This window comes from Oncorhynchus gorbuscha, linkage group LG11 (assembly GCF_021184085.1).
Source record: "Oncorhynchus gorbuscha isolate QuinsamMale2020 ecotype Even-year linkage group LG11, OgorEven_v1.0, whole genome shotgun sequence".
Taxonomy (NCBI): Eukaryota; Metazoa; Chordata; class Actinopteri; order Salmoniformes; family Salmonidae; genus Oncorhynchus; species Oncorhynchus gorbuscha.
Window position 1 is genome coordinate 8,140,462 of NC_060183.1, and position 18,489 is coordinate 8,158,950.

At 45.5% G+C, this 18,489-nt stretch overlaps 1 protein-coding gene across 1 annotated transcript in view; it reads right to left on the bottom strand.

Moving 5' to 3' along the window:
• Window positions 1–2,331: 2,331 nt before the first annotated feature.
• The window catches only part of LOC124048069 (cAMP and cAMP-inhibited cGMP 3',5'-cyclic phosphodiesterase 10A-like), a 160,522-nt gene continuing 144,364 nt past the window's right edge, over window positions 2,332–18,489 (bottom strand). Inside the window, exons 16-22 of the mRNA XM_046368474.1 lie at window positions 17,976–18,126; window positions 15,545–15,700; window positions 13,851–14,023; window positions 13,595–13,706; window positions 11,153–11,233; window positions 10,835–10,923; window positions 2,332–4,939 (exon numbers count right to left, since the gene is read on the bottom strand). Of these exons, the coding sequence (XP_046224430.1) occupies window positions 4,570–4,939; window positions 10,835–10,923; window positions 11,153–11,233; window positions 13,595–13,706; window positions 13,851–14,023; window positions 15,545–15,700; window positions 17,976–18,126 (1,132 nt within the window). The 3' untranslated portion in view covers window positions 2,332–4,569. The remainder of the gene's footprint in view (window positions 4,940–10,834; window positions 10,924–11,152; window positions 11,234–13,594; window positions 13,707–13,850; window positions 14,024–15,544; window positions 15,701–17,975; window positions 18,127–18,489) is intronic.

Sequence of the window (18,489 nt, forward strand, 5' to 3'; positions counted from 1 at the left end):
CTGCTCCCCCCTCTCCCTACAGACCTACAGTAGGACATGCTCCCTTCCTTCTCCCTACAGTAGGACCTGCTCCCTCCTTCTCCCTACAGTAGGACCTGCATCCTCCTTCTCCCTACAATAGGACCTGCTCCCTTCCTTCTCCCTACAGTAGGACCTGCATCCTCCTTCTCCCTACAGTAGGACCTGCTCCCTTCCTTCTCCCTACAGTAGGACCTGATCCCTCCTTCTCCCTACAGTAGGACCTGCTCCCTTCCTTCTCCCTACAGTAGGATATGCTCCTTTCCTTCTCCCTACAGTAGGACCTGCTCCCTTCCTTCTCCCTACAATAGGACCTGCTCCCTTCCTTCTCCCTACAGTAGGACCTGCTCCCCCCTTCTCCCTACAGTAGGGCCTGCTCACCTCCTTCTCCCTACAGTAGGACCTGCTCCCTCCTGCTCCCTCCTTCTCCCTACAGTAGGACCTGCATCCTCCTTCTCCCTACAGTAGGACCTGCTCCCTTCCTTCTCCCTACAGTAGGACCTGATCCCTCCTTCTCCCTACAGTAGGACCTGCTCCCTTCCTTCTCCCTACAGTAGGATATGCTCCCTTCCTTCTCCCTACAGTAGACCCTGCTCCCTTCCTTCTCCCTACAGTAGACCCTGCTCCCTTCCTTCTCCCTACAGTAGGACCTGCTCCCCCCTTCTCCCTACAGTAGGGCCTGCTCACCTCCTTCTCCCTACAGTAGGACCTGCTCCCTCCTTCTCCCTACAGTAGGACCTGCTCCCTCCTTCTCCCTACAGTAGGACCTGCATCCTCCTTCTCCCTACAGTAGGACCTGCCTCCTTCTCCCTACAGTAGGACCTGCTCCCTTCTCCCTACAGTAGGACCTGCATCCTCCTTCTCCCTACACAGTAGGACCTGCTCCCTACAATAGGACCTGCTCCTTCCTTCTCCCTACAGTACAGTAGGACCTGCTCCCTCCTCCTACAGTAGGACCTGCTCCCTCCTTCTCCCTACAGTAGGACCTGCTCCCTCCTCCCCCTACAGCCTGCTCACCTCTTCCCCTTCCTGCTCCCTCCTTCTCCCTACTGTGCTCCCTCCTTCAGGAACTGCTCCCTTAAACATACAAATATAATTTCACACATTTGAAGGTTGGTTGGAGTCATTAAAACTTGTTTTTCAAACACTCCACAAATTTCTTGTTAACAAACTATAGTTTTCGCAAGTCGGTTAGGACATCTACTTTGTGCATGACACAAGTCATTTTTCCAACAACTGTTTACTTATAATTCACTGTATTACAATTCCAGTGGGTCAGAAGTTTACATAAACTAAGTTGACTGTGCCTATAAACAGCTTGGAAAATGCCAGATAATGATGTCATGGCTTTAGAAGCTTCTGATAGGCTAATTGATATCATTTGAGTCAATTGGATGTGTACCTGTGGATGTATTTCAAGGCCTACCTTCAAACTCAGCGCCTCTTTGCTTGACATCATGGGAAAATCTAAAGAAATCAGCCAAGACCTCATAAAATAAATTGTAGACCTCCACAAGTCTGGTTCATCCTTGGGAGCAATTTCCAAATGCCTGAAGGTGCCACGTTCATCTGTACAAACAATAGTACACAAACATAAACACCATGGGACCACTACACCCTCAAGGACTAAGCCTCATCCTGAACCTACACCTCCGAGGACTAAGCCTCATCCTGAACCTACACCCCCAAGGACTAAGCCTCATCCTGAACCTACACCCTCGAGGACTAAGCCTCATCCTGAACCTACACCCCCAAGGACTAAGCCTCATCCTGAACCTACACCTCCAAGGACTAAGCCTCATCCTGAACCTACACCCCCGAGGACTAAACCTCATCCTGAACCTACACCCCCGAGGACTAAGTCTCATCCTGAACCTACAGCCCCGAGGACTAAGCTTCATCCTGAACCTACACCCCCGAGGACTAAGTCTCATCCTGAACCTACAGCCCCGAGGACTAAGCTTCATCCTGAACCTACACCCCCAAGGACTAAGCCTCATTCTGAACCTACACCCCCGAGGACTAAGTCTCATCCTGAACCTACAGCCCCGAGGACTAAGCTTCATCCTGAACCTACAGCCCAGAGGACTAAGCTTCATCCTGAACCTACACCCCCGAGGCCTAACTACAACAAAGCCAGAACAGTGCGTACTGAGCAGGTGCCTGTGCCACCACCAACTGAAACGGTGAGACAGCGGAGAGGAAGGGACGGCACCGTTTGGATGCTACAGGCCGATTATCAGCACAAAATGTAATCACTGAGAGAGCAGGCCTTTACATCTCAAGCAAAAAACTACATCAGCAATGCACTCACCGGCTTTTGTTGTTTATGTGACATGGACATGCTCCAGCATTTCAGGGGCTCCAGCACATGTGGCAGAGACGCACAGGGAGCAAGGAGACCGTTTGGATAGAACAAGCAAGTGCCAATGCTACGGGCCAATTATCATACATATACCTCAAACGTTTTATGAATACAACTGGAAATGGTAAGAAAAATATCAAAGAAAATTTACTGTCGATATTAGATTAATTGAGGTATATAGTATTATTCACAAAATCAATGTTTTCAAATGATAAATGATACTGTATTAATCGTGGTAACTTTCCCAAATTCCCCGGTTTTCCAGAAATCCTGGTTGACGGATTCCTTGATTTCCTCCTTATCCCCTTGTTATTCCAAGAGTCTTTCAACCAAGATTTCTGGAAAACGGGGGAATTTTGGGAAAGTTAAGGAAAATGTGCAACCCTATAGAGTATTCCTTATGCCTGCTGTCTTGACATAATGTTCTGGCTATCAATCAATATCTATTCCTTTTAAATCAACGTTGTAGCAATGTGCGTGTTTGTCCTGTGCCTTGGTGTGCTATGAACGCAGTACAGAGAATCAATGTACCATTGGACTTGACTCAGGAGCTGTTCTAGTTGGTAAGACAGCACAAACAGATCTGAGACCAGTCTACAACTAGAGCTCAAAAACAGACTGATTGCCCAAGGTTCTGGGTTCTAGAACCTAAAAGATTGATTGCCCAAGATTCTGGGTTCTAGAACCTAAAAGACTGATTGCCCAAGGTTCTGGGTTCTAGAACCTAAAATATTGATTGCCCAAGATTCTGGGTTCTAGAACCTAAAAGACTGATTGCCTAAAGCTCTGGGTTCTAGAACCTAAAAGACTGATTGCCCAAGATTCTGGGTTCTAGAACCTAAAAGACTGATTGTGGCAAGTATCGGGGTGGCGAGATGCAGACCTGGTAGGTTTAAATACTATTGGAAATCTTTCAAATACTTTAGCAATTGCTTTAGCCTGCATATATTACCAGATGGGCAGTTGCACTTTTTTTTTTACACTTGCAACTCTTCTAATTGGTTTATTGTGCCAGGCAAGCTCAATCAAGCCCAGATGAAGTATTTGAAATTATTTCAAAAAATGTTTGAACTCAGGTCTGCCTGGGTGTTGGGTGCTATTTCTGCATAGAACATTGTGACCCTCATGTGACACGACTTGCTAAATGTTGACATGATCTAACTCAGCCCTGTTGGTCACACTAACTTTGTCTGTCTGTGCTTTACACAAGACGCTGTTTCTGAATAGAATAGACTAGGGCTGTATGTTTGTTTTTTCTCGATATGTCTTCATTCAAGTACTGCAAAAACACTTTGTTGCTCAAAGTGCCAGAAAACATTCTAGAACATTTGTTGCAACATGCTAATAAACATTCTTTCTGTCTCTCTTTGAGAGCCAACCACCTCCTCCCATGTAGTTCTGCTTGCGATAAGTTAGTCAGTCTACCGCTGCAGGCAAACAAACAGTACCAATACAGTGCACTACTTTTGAACAGGGCCCATATTGCTCCGGTCAAAAGTAGTGCACTATGTAGTGGATTAGGGTGCCATTTCAGACACATTCATAAAGTCTGAAACGACAAAAAAAACAAACAAAAAAAACAGTCAAGATTTCACACCTCCTGACCCTTTTTAAAAGATTAGAGTGTAAAGACTAAAGGCCTCTGCAAATCACAAGACCGGAACATAAAACAAACCAGCCACAATTTAAATCTATTAAAAACAAAACCAACTAAAACAGACCAAAACAAACCCAACACCACAGACATATGTATCCATTTGGGTCGGTATGAATTGGTTCCCGAGCAGTGGAGTTGATCAAGTGAGTCCCCACCTCAAGGACAAGTCCAGGTAGTTCCTCCCTGTTTCGGCCCGTTAGCTTCCGTTTCGTGCCTAATGAACAAGAGCCCGCTGTCCTCCAGCCGTCCATCCGCGTGTCTACGGAGCAATGAACACTGGCAGGGTTTACTCCTCACCTCCCTCACCCAATGAGGTAACTGTGTGGTCCTGAAAAGAATCCCCTTGTTTGTCAAATCCACCAATCACCTTCCCTAGTCCCTACGCATGTGTCCCGCTCCTTCCTGTTTCAGCATGAAGTGAGGCTCTCTAACAGTTCAGACAGGAAGTAGTCCCTGTTAATGGCAGGGGATGTGTTGAGGGCGTATTGACTTGTGAAGTAGTGAGGGCGAGCCGCGGCTTCACTGCCAGTCAGTTGTCCACCTTCACAGGGCCTGAGTCGTGGTTCGATGGTTCCTCAGTGCTGGGCTCTACCCTGCGATCAACAGGCTCTGCCCTGGGGTCAACAGGCTCTGCCCTGGGGTCAACAGGCTCTGCCCTGGGATCAACAGGCTCTGCCCTGGGGTCAACAGGCTCTGCCCTGGGGTCAACAGGCTCTACCCTGCGATCAACAGGCTCTGCCCTGGGGTCAACAGGCTCTGCCCTGGGGTCAACAGGCTCTGCCCTGGGGTCAACAGGCTCTGCCCTGGGGTCAACAGGCTCTGACGGAGCCCACACTCCTCTCACTCCACTGTCCACCTCCTCTCCATTTACTATCTTCTCCCACTGACCAAGGTTCTCCCTGTGGAAACACAATCAGAATACCAAAGGGATTTTTACTATTAGCTCTGACTTTGCTGTTGCTTGATTGTTTCTAGCTATCTGTAGATGAATGGACTAAATGTGGTTGTCTAACCTAGCTATCTGAAGATGAATGGACTAAATGTGGTTGTCTAACCTAGCTATCTGTAGATGAATGGACTAAATGTGGTTGTCTAACCTAGCTATCTGTAGATGAATGGACTAAATGTGGTTGTCTAACCTAGCTATCTGTAGATGAATGGACTAAATGTGGTTGTCTAACCTAGCTATCTGTAGATGAATGGACTAAATGTGGTTGTCTAACCTAGCTATCTGAAGATGAATGGACTAAATGTGGTTGTCTAACCTAGCTATCTGTAGATGAATGGACTAAATGTGATATGTGGTTGTCTAACCTAGCTATCTGAAGATGAATGGACTAAATGTGGTTGTCTAACCTAGCTATCTGTAGATGAATGGACTAAATGTGATATGTGGTTGTCTAACCTAGCTATCTGTAGATGAATGGACTAAATGTGATATGTGGTTGTCTAACCTAGCTATCTGAAGATGAATGGACTAAATGTGATATGTGGTTGTCTAACCTAGCTATCTGAAGATGAATGGACTAAATGTGATATGTGGTTGTCTAACCTAGCTATCTGTAGATGAATGGACTAAATGTGGTTGTCTAACCTAGCTATCTGTAGATGAATGGACTAAATGTGGTTGTCTAACCTAGCTATCTGAAGATGAATGGACTAAATGTGGTTGTCTAACCTAGCTATCTGTAGATGAATGGACTAAATGTGGTTGTCTAACCTAGCTATCTGAAGATGAATGGACTAAATGTGGTTGTCTAAGCTAGCTATCTGTAGATGAATGGACTAAATGTGATATGTGGTTGTCTAACCTAGCTATCTGTAGATGAATGGACTAAATGTGGTTGTCTAACCTAGCTATCTGAAGATGTATGGACTAAATGTGGTTGTCTAACCTAGCTATCTGAAGATGAATGGACTAAATGTGGTTGTCTAACCTAGCTATCTGAAGATGAATGGACTAAATGTGGTTGTCTAACCTAGCTATCTGAAGATGAATGGACTAAATGAGGTTGTCTAACCTAGCTATCTGTAGGTGAATGGACTAAATGAGGTTGTCTAACCTAGCTATCTGAAGATGAATGGACTAAATGTGGTTGTCTAACCTAGCTATCTGTAGATGAATGGACTAAATGTGGTTGTCTAACCTAGCTATCTGTAGATGAATGGACTAAATGTGGTTGTCTAACCTAGCTATCTGAAGATGAATGGACTAAATGTGGTTGTCTAACCTAGCTATCTGTAGATGAATGGACTAAATGTGGTTGTCTAACCTAGCTATCTGTAGTAGATGAATGGACTAAATGTGGTTGTCTAACCTAGCTATCTGAAGATGAATGGACTAAATGTGGTTGTCTAACCTAGCTATCTGAAGATGCATGGACTAAATGTGGTTGTCTAACCTAGCTATCTGTAGATGAATGGACTAAATGTGATATGTGGTTGTCTAACCTAGCTATCTGTAGATGAATGGACTAAATGTGGTTGTCTAACCTAGCTATCTGTAGATGAATGGACTAAATGTGATATGTGGTTGTCTAACCTAGCTATCTGTAGATGAATGGACTAAATGTGGTTGTCTAACCTAGCTATCTGTAGATGAATGGACTAAATGTGGTTGTCTAACCTAGCTATCTGTAGATGAATGGACTAAATGTGGTTGTCTAACAGCACTCTGGATCAAAGCATCTGTTAAATGACTACAATGTTAAGGGAAGTAGATTGTGTCTATCACTGTGTGTGTGTGTGTATCTGTTTGTGTGTGTGTGTGTATCTGTTTGTGTGTGTGTGTGTGTTTATCTGCGCTTGTGTATCTGTGTGTGTGTATATATATCTGCGTGTGTGTGTGTATATATATCTGCGTGTGTGTGTGTATATATATATGTGTGTATCTGTGTGTGTGTATATATATCTCTCTGTGTGTGTGTATATATCTGTGTGTATCTCTGTGTGTGTGTGTGTGTGTATATATCTGTGTGTATCTGTGTGTGTGTGTGTGTATCTCTCTGAGTGTGTGTGTGTGTGTGTGTGTCTCTCTGAGTGCGTGTGTGTGTGTGTGTGTATATTCATTTTTAGTCATAGTCAAGGTTTACATACACCTTAGCCAAATACTTTTAAATGTATATGCAATTTTCACAATTCCTGACATTTAATCCTGATAAAGGATCACCACTTTATTTTAAGAATGTGAAATATCAGAATAATAGTAGAGAATAATTTATTTCAGCTTTTATTTCTTTCATCACATTCCCAGTGGGTCAGAAGTTTACATACACTCAATTAGTATTTGGTAGCATTGCCTTAAACAATTTAAACTTTGGTCAAACTTCCCACAATAAGTTGGGTGAATTTTGGCCCATCCTCCTGAAAGAGCTGGTTTAACTGAGTCAGGTTTGTAGGCCTCCTTGCTCGCACACGCTTTTTCAGTTCTGCCAACACATTTTCATTAGGATTGAGGTCAGGGCTTTGTGATGGCCCCTCCAATACCTTGACTTTGTTGTCCTTAAGCCATTTTGCCACAACTTTGAAAGTATGCTTGGGGTCATTGTCCATTTGGAAGACCAATTTGAGACCAAGCTTTAACTTCCTGACTGATGTTTTGAGATGTTGCTTCAATATATCCACATAATTTTCCCTTCTCATGATGCCATCTATTTTTTGAATTGCACCAGTCCCTCCTGCAGCAAAGCACAACATGATGCTGCCACCCCCGTGCTTCACGTTTGGGATGGTGTTCTTCGGCTTGCAAGTCTCCCACTTTTTCCTCCAAACATAACGATGGTCATTATGACCAAACAGTTCTATTTTTGTTTCATCAGACCAGAGGACATTTCTACAAAAAGTATGATCTTTGTCCCCATGTGCTGTTGCAAATCGTAGTCTGGCTTATTTATGGCGGTTTTGGAGCAGTGGATTCTTCCTTGCTGAGCGACCTTTCAAGTTATGTCGATACAGGACTCGTTTTACTGTGGATTTAGATACTTTTCAAACCGGTTTCCTCCAGCATCTTCACAAGGTCCTTTGCTGTTGTTCTGGGATTGATTTGCACTTTTCGCACCAAAGTACGTTCATCTCTAGGAGACAGAGCGTGTCTCCTTCCTGAGCGGTATGACGGCTGCGTGGTCCCATGGTGTTTATACTTACATACTATTGTTTGTACAGATGAACGTGGTACCTTCAGGCGTTTGAGAATTGCTACCAAGGATGTACCAAACTTGTGGAGGTCTACAATTTATGTTCTGAGGTCTTGGCTGATTTCATTTGATTTTCCCATGATGTCAAGCAAAGAGGCGCTGAGCTTGAAGGTAGGCCTTGAAATACATCCACAGGTTCACCTCTAATTGATTCAAATGATGTCAATTAGCCTACCAGAAGCTTCTAAAGCCATGACATCATTATCTGGCATTTTCCATGCTGTTTATAGGCACAGTCAACTTAGTGTATGTAAACTTCTGATCCACTGGAATTGTAAAACAGTGAAATAATCTGTTTGTAAACAATTGTTGGAAAAATGACTTGTGTCATGCACAAAGTAGATGTCCTAACCAAAACTATAGTTTGTTAACAAGAAATTTGTGGAGTGGTTGAAAAACGAGTTTTAATGACAGTGTGGGTAGTCTATATAATATACTGTGTGTGTAGTCTATATAATATACTGTGTGTGTAGTCTATATAATATACTGTGTGTGTAGTCTATATAATATACTGTGTGTTAGTCTATATAATATACTGTGTGTGTAGTCTATATAATATACTGTGTGTGTAGTCTATATAATATACTGTGTGTGTAGTCTATATAATATACTGTGTGTGTAGTCTATATAATATACTGTGTGTTAGTCTATATAATATACTGTGTGTGTAGTCTATATAATATACTGTGTGTGTAGTCTATATAATATACTGTGTGTGTAGTCTATATAATATACGGTGTGTTAGTCTATATAATATACTGTGTGTGTAGTCTATATAATATACTGTGTGTGTAGTCTATATAATATACTGTGTGTGTAGTCTATATAATATACTGTGTGTTAGTCTATATAATATACTGTGTGTGTAGTCTATATAATATACTGTGTGTGTAGTCTATATAATATACTGTGTGTGTAGTCTATATAATATACTGTGTGTTAGTCTATATAATATACTGTGTGTGTAGTCTATATAATATACTGTGTGTGTAGTCTATATAATATACTGTGTGTGTAGTCTATATAATATACGGTGTGTTAGTCTATATAATATACTGTGTGTGTAGTCTATATAATATACTGTGTGTGTAGTCTATATAATATACTGTGTGTGTAGTCTATATAATATACTGTGTGTTAGTCTATATAATATACTGTGTGTGTAGTCTATATAATATACTGTGTGTGTAGTCTATATAATATACTGTGTGTGTAGTCTATATAATATACGGTGTGTTAGTCTATATAATATACTGTGTGTGTAGTCTATATAATATACTGTGTGTGTAGTCTATATAATATACTGTGTGGGTAGTCTATATAATATACTGTGTGTGTAGTCTATATAATATACTGTGTGTGTAGTCTATATAATATACTGTGTGTGTAGTCTATATAATATACTGTGTGGGTAGTCTATATAATATACTGTGTGTGTAGTCTATATAATATACTGTGTGTGTAGTCTATATAATATACTGTGTGGGTAGTCTATATAATATACTGTGTGTGTAGTCTATATAATATACTGTGTGTGTAGTCTATATAATATACTGTGTGTGTAGTCTATATAATATACGGTGTGTTAGTCTATATAATATACAGTGTGTTAGTCTATATAATATACAGTGTGTTAGTCTATATAATATACTGTGTGTGTAGTCTATATAATATACTGTGTGGGTAGTCTATATAATATACTGTGTGGGTAGTCTATATAATATACTGTGTGTGTAGTCTATCTAATATACTGTGTGTGTAGTCTATATAATATACTGTGTGTGTAGTCTATATAATATACTGTGTGTGTAGTCTATATAATATACTGTGTGTGTAGTCTATATAATATACTGTGTGTGTAGTCTATATAATATACTGTGTGGGTAGTCTATATAATATACTGTGTGGGTAGTCTATATAATATACTGTGTGGGTAGTCTATATAATATACTGTGTGTGTAGTCTATATAATATACAGTGTGTTAGTCTATATAATATACTGTGTGTGTAGTCTATATAATATACTGTGTGTGTAGTCTATATAATATACGGTGTGTTAGTCTATATAATATACTGTGTGTGTAGTCTATATAATATACTGTGTGTGTAGTCTATATAATATACTGTGTGTGTAGTCTATATAATATACTGTGTGGGTAGTCTATATAATATACTGTGTGTGTAGTCTATATAATATACTGTGTGTGTAGTCTATATAATATACTGTGTGTGTAGTCTATATAATATACTGTGTGTGTAGTCTATATAATATACTGTGTGGGTAGTCTATATAATATACTGTGTGTGTAGTCTATATAATATACTGTGTGTGTAGTCTATATAATATACTGTGTGGGTAGTCTATATAATATACTGTGTGTGTAGTCTATATAATATACTGTGTGTGTAGTCTATATAATATACTGTGTGTGTAGTCTATATAATATACGGTGTGTTAGTCTATATAATATACAGTGTGTTAGTCTATATAATATACAGTGTGTTAGTCTATATAATATACTGTGTGTGTAGTCTATATAATATACTGTGTGGGTAGTCTATATAATATACTGTGTGGGTATTGTACAGTATCTAACTCACTTGCAGGCTTGTAGAAGAGGGCTGGAAGGGGGGAAGAGCTCAGATAAAGTGGTATAACATGGGAGTGCAACAGCATTGTAGAACCCCACCTAGAAAAACAGACAAGGAGAATCCAGTAAAGGTGAGGGAACAAGGGCAGAGGGGAGGGAACATCGAGCCAGAATGAGAGACAGCCTAGGTAATGTTCTTCTTAGTGTGTGTGTGTGTGTGTGTGTGTGTGTGTGTGTGTGTGTGTGTGTGTGTGTGTGTGTGTGTGTGTGTGTGTGTGTGTGTGTGTGTGTGTGTGTGTGTGTGTGTGTGTGTGTGTGTAGTTCTTACCTGCCCCTGAGGAACCTCTTCCTTCTTATCTCTGTCCATCATAGGGATGGGCTGTATACCTATCTTCTTCATCTCATCCCCCTGTAGAGGAGAGGAGGAAGAGGAGGAGAGGAGATAAAGAAGGGAGGAGAGGAGGAGGAGAGGAGATAAAGAAGGGAGGAGAGGAGATAAAGAAGGGAGGAGAGGGAGAGGAGGAGAGGAGATAAAGAAGGGAGGAGGGGAGGAGGAGGAGGAGATAAAGAAGGGAGGAGGGGAGGAGGAGGAGAGGAGATAAAGAAGGGAGGAGGAGAGGAGGAGGAGGAGGAGAGCAGGAGAGGAGATAAAGAAGGGAGGAGAGGAGGAGAGGAGGAGATAAAGAAGGGAGGAGGGGAGGAGGAGGAGGAGATAAAGAAGGGAGGAGGGGAGGAGGAGGAGAAGAGGAGGAGGAGGAGAGGAGATAAAGAAGGGAGGAGGAGAGGAGATAAAGAAGGGAGGAGAAAAGCAGGAGAGAAGGAGAAGAGGGGATAAAGGAGGGAGGGACAGGAGGAAAGAAGTTACAGGAGGATGATGGCAGAAAGAGATGATGTAGAATGGAGGAGGTTATTGAGATTAAAGGACAAAAGAAAGTGACACCTGATGACATTTTGAGTACTATGATCAATTTATTCAGAATCATATAGAATGAAGGAATTGATTAACTCCATAAAGCAGTAGTACACTCTGAGAGAAAAAGCTGCTCTCTAAAACCTAAAAGAGTTCTTCGGCTGAAAATAACAATTTTTTAGTTTCAAGTAGAACTCTTTCACCACTAAAATGATCTAAGTAGAACTCTTTCACCACTAAAAGGTTCTAAGTAGAACCCTTTCACCACTAAAAGGTTCTAAGTAGAAGTCTTTCACCGCTAAAAGGTTCTAAGTAGAACCCTTTCACCACTAAAAGGTTCTAAGTAGAACCCTTTCACCACTAAAAGGTTCTAAGTAGAACCCTTTCACCACTAAAATCTTCTAAGTAGAACTCTTTCACCACTAAAATCTTCTAAGTAGAACCCTTCTAAAAGGTTCTAAGTAGAACCCTTTCACCACTAAAATCTTCTAAGTAGAACCCTTTCACCACTAAAAGGTTCTAAGTAGAACCCTTTCACCACTAAAATCTTCTAATTAGAACCCTTTCACCACTAAAATCTTCTAAGTAGAACTCTTTCACCACTAAAAAGTTCTTATTGATGAGCACTATGAACCACTCATGTGACGAATGAACTCCTTACAGCAATTAAAAAAAATATATATTGTTTAACCTTTTCTTTAACTTGGCAAGTCAGTTAAGAACAAATTCTTATTTTCAATGACGGTTTAGGAACAGTGGGTTAACTGCCTGTTCATTGGCAGAACGACAGATTTATACCTTGTCAGCTCGGGGATTTGATCTAACAACCTTTCGGTTACTAGTCCAACGCTCTAACCACTAGGCTACCTGCCGTCCCTACACTCTAACCACTAGGTTACCTGCCGTCCCTACACTCTAACCACTAGGCTACCTGCCGTCCCTACACTCTAACCACTAGGCTACCTGCCGTCCCTACACTCTAACCACTAGTCTACCTGCCGTCCCTACACTCTAACCACTAGGCTACCTGCCGTCCCTACACTCTAACCACTAGTCTACCTGCCGCCCCTACACTCTAACCACAAGGCTACCTGCCGTCCCTACACTCTAACCACTAGGCTACCTACCGTCCCTACACTCTAACCACTAGTCTACCTGCCGTCCCTACACTCTAACCACTAGGCTACCTGCCGTCCCTACACTCTAACCACTCTAACCACACTCTAACCACTAGGCTACCTGCCGTCCCTACACTCTAACCACTAGGCTACCTGCCGTCCCTACACTCTAACCACTAGGCTACCTGCCGCCCCTACACTCTAACCACTAGTCTACCTGCCGCCCCTACACTCTAACCACTAGGCTACCTGCCGTCCCTACACTCTAACCACTAGGCTACCTGCCGTCCCTACACTCTAACCACAAGGCTACCTGCCGTCCCTACACTCTAACCACTAGGCTACCTGCCGTCCCTACACTCTAACCACTAGTCTACCTGCCGTCCCTACACTCTAACCACTAGGCTACCTGCCGTCCCTACACTCTAACCACTAGGCTACCTACCGTCCCTACACTCTAACCACTAGGCTACCTGCCGTCCCTACACTCTAACCACTAGGCTACCTGCCGTCCCTACACTCTAACCACTAGGCTACCTGCCGTCCCTACACTCTAACCACTAGTCTACCTGCCGCCCCTACACTCTAACCACTAGGCTACCTGCCGTCCCTACACTCTAACCACTAGTCTACCTGCCGTCCCTACACTCTAACCATTAGGCTACCTGCCGTCCCTACACTCTAACCACTAGTCTACCACGTTATAAGAATAGAGATGTCGTAGTGAATTATACCACCGCACCTCGGCCCAGAACTCAGCGTAGATGTCATTAGCCGTGAGTCGTGTGATTGGCCACAGCTTGGTAACGGAACACAGGTCACATGCTGTCATCATCAGACCAATCACACGGTCCCTGGGGAAAGAAAAGTAAATATATATATATATATTTTTAATGATCTATTTCCAGATGTATCAGAGAAGATGTCCAGTGTTTGTGTGTGTGTGTGCCTTGCGTTATGTCTAAAGTGTGTATGTGTACGACCCCCTGACCTCTGACCTGTGTTGGTGGTTGTCTAGGTCCAGTGCCTCCGTGGTCAGTAGCTCAGCTAGCTGTTTGCGGTTGCCGAAGTAGAGCGCCAGGTCTGTAGCGATGATGGCCTTGCGGATGATCTCTAACACCTGCTCGTACTCACTGGAAGTCAGGTTGGAGAAAACATTGTGCCCTTCCAGCTATGGGAAACAAAGACATCAATAAAAAGCAAACGCTCCGCTTACGAGGAGTTCCGCTCAGCTTAGGTGGGATAGCCAGAGGGTACATCCTGGGAGTATAGCTTAGGTGGGATAGCCAGAGGGTACATCCTGGGAGTATAGTTTAGGTGTGATAGCCAGAGGGTACATCCTGGGAGTATAGTTTAGGCGGGATAGCCAGAGAGTACATCCTGGGAGTACCAGCTTAGGTGGGATAACCAGAGGGTACATTCTGGGAGTACCAGCTTAGGCGGGATAGCCAGAGAGTACATCCTGGGAGTACCAGCTTAGGTGGGATAACCAGAGGGTACATCATGGGAGTACCAGCTTAGGTAGGTGGGATAACCAGAGGGTACATCATGGGAGTACCAGCTTAGGTGGGCTAACCAGAGGGTACATCATGGGAGTACCAGCTTAGGTGGGATAACCAGAGGGTACATCATGGGAGTACCAGCTTTGGGAAGGATAACCAGAGGGTACATCATGGGAGTACCAGCTTAGGTGGGATAACCAGAGGGTACATCATGGGAGTACCAGCTTAGGTGGGATAACCAGAGGGTACATCATGGGAGTACCATCTTAGGTGGGATAACCAGAGGGTACATCATGGGAGTACCAGCTTAGGTGGGATAGCCAGAGGGTACATCCTGGGAGTATAGCTTAGGTGGGATAACCAGAGGGTACATCCTGGGAGTATAGCTTAGGTGGGATAACCAGAGGGTACATCCTGGGAGTATAGCTCAGGTGGGATAGCCAGAGGGTACATCCTGGGAGTATAGCTCAGGTGGGATAACCAGAGGGTACATCATGGGAGTACCAGCTTAGGTGGGATAACCAGAGGGTACATCCTGGGAGTACCAGCTTAGGTGGGATACCAGCTTAGGTGAGATAACCAGAGGGTACATCCTGGGAGTACCAGCTTAGGTGGGATAGCCAGAGGGTACATCATGGGAGTACCAGCTTAGGTGGGATAGCCAGAGGGTACATCCTGGGAGTACCAGCTTAGGTGGGATAGCCAGAGGGTACATCCTGCGAGTACAGCTTAGGTGGGATAGCCAGAGGGTACATCATGGGAGTACCAGTTTAGGTGGGATAGCCAGAGGGTACATCCTGCGAGTACAGCTTAGGGGGATAACCAGAGGGTACATCCTGGGAGTGCAGTAGGTCCTGGAATGTTCAGGGTAGTTTGGATACTTTGCAAGTTTTTGTGGTCAATTTGAAATTGAAGCCTGTTAATTCAGGAAGTAAACTGAAATTGCAATTCAATAACTGAAAAAGGCCATATATTTTCAATGACATCTCAATAAATGTCAAAGTAAAGGCTATTTATTAAAAATAAAAATAAAATCCACTTTTGAAGTTTTAAATTCAAATTGCTTTCTTAATTAAATATCTTCAATTAGAATGTCTGGAATGTCTGAAGAGTTAAGACCCTCCCGGGGGAACATTTGGAAGGCAGCTGAGTAAGCGTGTGAGAACAGGGTGTGTGTGTGGTAGTCCTACCTGCAGGATGGATACAGTCTGGGAGAAGTGGTGCTGCTCCATTGTAGACGTGCTGTACAGGGCAGCTAGAGGATGGTCAAACTTCTGCAGGTAGGTGTTACTGTATCCTCGATGGTCCAGATCATGACATAGACAGGCTATCAGCAGACCCTTCTTCTGTTGATGGGGGAGAGAGAGAGGAGAGATGGGGGAGAGAGAGGGGATGGGGAGAGAGAGAGGAGAGATGGTGGAGAGAGAGGGGATGGGGAGAGAGGAGATGGGGGAGAGAGAGGGGATGGGGAGAGAGAGAGGAGATGGGGGAGAGAGAGGGGATGGGGAGAGAGAAAGGAGATGGGGGAGAGAGAGGGATGGGGAGAGAGGAGATGGGGGGAGAGAGGAGATGGGGGGAGAGAGGAGATGGGGGAGAGAGAGAGGGATGGGGGAGAGAGAGGAGAGATGGGGGAGAGAGAGGGGATGGGGAGAGAGAGAGGAGATGGGGAGAGAGAGAGGAGATGGGGAGAGAGAGAGGAGATGGGGAGAGAGGAGAGATGGGAGAAAGAGAGGAGAGATGGGGAGAGAGAGGGGATAGGGAGAGAGGAGATGGGGGAGAGAGAGAGAGAGATGGGGGAGAGAGAGGGGATAGGGAGAGAGGGGATGGGGAGAGAGAGAGGAGATGGGGGAGAGAGAGGGGATGGGGAGAGAGAGAGGAGATGGGGGAGAGAGAGGAGATGGGGAGAGAGAGGGGGGGATGGGGAGAGAGAGGAGAGATGGGGGAGAGAGAGGGATGGGCAGAGAGGAGATGGGGGGAGAGAGAGTTGATGGGGAGAGAGGAGATGGTGGAGAAAGAGGAGAGATGGGGGAGAGAGAGGGGATGGGGAGAGAGGAGATGGGGGAGAGATAGAGGAGATGGGGAGAGAGAGGGGAGATGGGGAGAGAGAGGGGAGAGAGAGAGGGGATGGGGAGAGAGAGGAGATGGGGGAGAGAGAGAGGGGATGGGGAGAGAGAGTTGATGGGGAGAGAGGAGATGGGGGAGAGAGAGGGGAGATGGGGGGAGAGAGAGAGGGGATGGGGAGAGAGAGGAGAGATGGGGGAGAGAGGGGATGGGGAGAGAGGAGATGGGGGAGAGAGAGAGGAGATGGGGAGAGAGAGGAGATGGGGGAGAGAGAGGAGATGGGGAGAGAGGGGATGGGGAGAGAGAGAGGAGATGGGGGAGAGAGAGGGGGATGGGGGAGAGAGGGGATGGGGAGAGAGAGAGAGGGGATGGGGGAGAGAGAGGGGGGAGAGAGAGGGGATGGGGGATGGGGAGAGAGAGGGGATGGGGAGAGAGAGGGGAGATGGGGGAGAGAGAAGGGATGGGGAGAGAGAGAGGATGGACAGAGAGAGTGGAGATGGGGGAGAGAGAGGGAGAGAGAGAGGGGATGGGGAGAGAGAGAGGGATGGGGGGAGAGAGGGGATGGGGAGAGAGAGAGGATGGACAGACAGAGAGAGGGGATGGGGAGAGAGAGGGATGGGGAGAGATAGAGGAGATGGGGGAGAGAGAGAGGAGATGGGGGAGAGAGAGAGGGGATGGGGAGAGAGAGAGGATGGGGAGAGAGAGGGGATGGGGAGAGAGAGGGGAGATGGGGGAGAGAGAAGGGATGGGGAGAGAGAGAGGATGGACAGACAGAGAGAGGGGATGGGGAGAGAGAGGGGATGGGGAGAGAGAGAGGATGGACAGACAGAGAGAGGGGATGGGGAGAGAGAGGGGATGGGGAGAGAGAGAGGAGATGGGGGAGAGAGAGAGGAGATGGGGGAGAGAGAGGGGGATGGGGAGAGAGAGAGGATGGGGAGAGAGAGGGGATGGGGAGAGAGAGGGGAGATGGGGGAGAGAGAAGGGATGGGGAGAGAGAGAGGATGGACAGAGAGAGTGGAGATGGGGAGAGAGAGGGGATGGGGAGAGAGAGGGGGATGGGGAGAGAGAGGGGGATGGGGAGATGGGGGAGATGGGGGAGAGGGGATGGGGAGAGAGGGGATGGACAGACAGAGAGAGGGGATGGGGAGAGAGAGGGGATGGGGAGAGAGAGGAGATGGGGGAGAGAGAGAGGGGATGGGGAGAGAGAGGATGGGGAGAGAGAGAGAGGGGATGGGGGAGAGAGAGGGGAGAGAGGGGGATGGGGAGAGAGAGAGGGGATGGGGAGAGAGAGAGGAGATGGGGAGAGAGAGGGGATGGGGAGAGAGAGAGGAGATGGGGAGAGAGAGGGGATTAGGAGAGAGAGAGTATGGACAAGTACACATGGAAGTCAGCTACTGATAGAATTAACCCTGTTTAGAATCTATCCTCATTCTATTTAGGAAACAGGAAGTAAATGACTGAATTGGATTGGAGTTGACCACAATCCTCTTTCTAAACTTTACTTTATTTTAGCTCTTGACTATGCTATTGACAAACTGACGGACGGACAGACAGACAGACCTCTATCTCAGTGAAGATGCCGGTGGTCTTCTGCAGTATGGCGTACATACAGTGAGCCACGTTCACCGCATGTTTCCAGTTGTGGTAGGGAACACGCCGATAATTCTTCCTCACAGACATAGTGAACCTGCACAACTTCTCTAGCTCAAAACTAGGAGGAGGGAGAGGGAGAGAGGACGGAGAGGGTGAGAGGACGGAGAGAGAGGACGGAGAGGGAGAAAGAGAGGACGGAGAGGGAGAGAGAACGGAGAGGGAGAGAGAGAGGACGGAGAGGGAGAGAGAGGACGGAGAGAGGACGGAGAGAGAGAGTACAGAGAGAGAGGACGGAGAGAGAGAGGACGGGGAGAGAGGGAGAGAAAGGGAGGACGGAGAGGGAGAGCGGACGGAGAGGGAGAGAGAGGACGGAGAGGGAGAGAGAGGACGGAGAGAGAGAGAGAGGACGGAGAGGGAGAGAGAGAGGATGGAGAGGGAGAGGACGGAGAGGGAGAGGGAGAGGACGGAGAGGGAGAGAGAG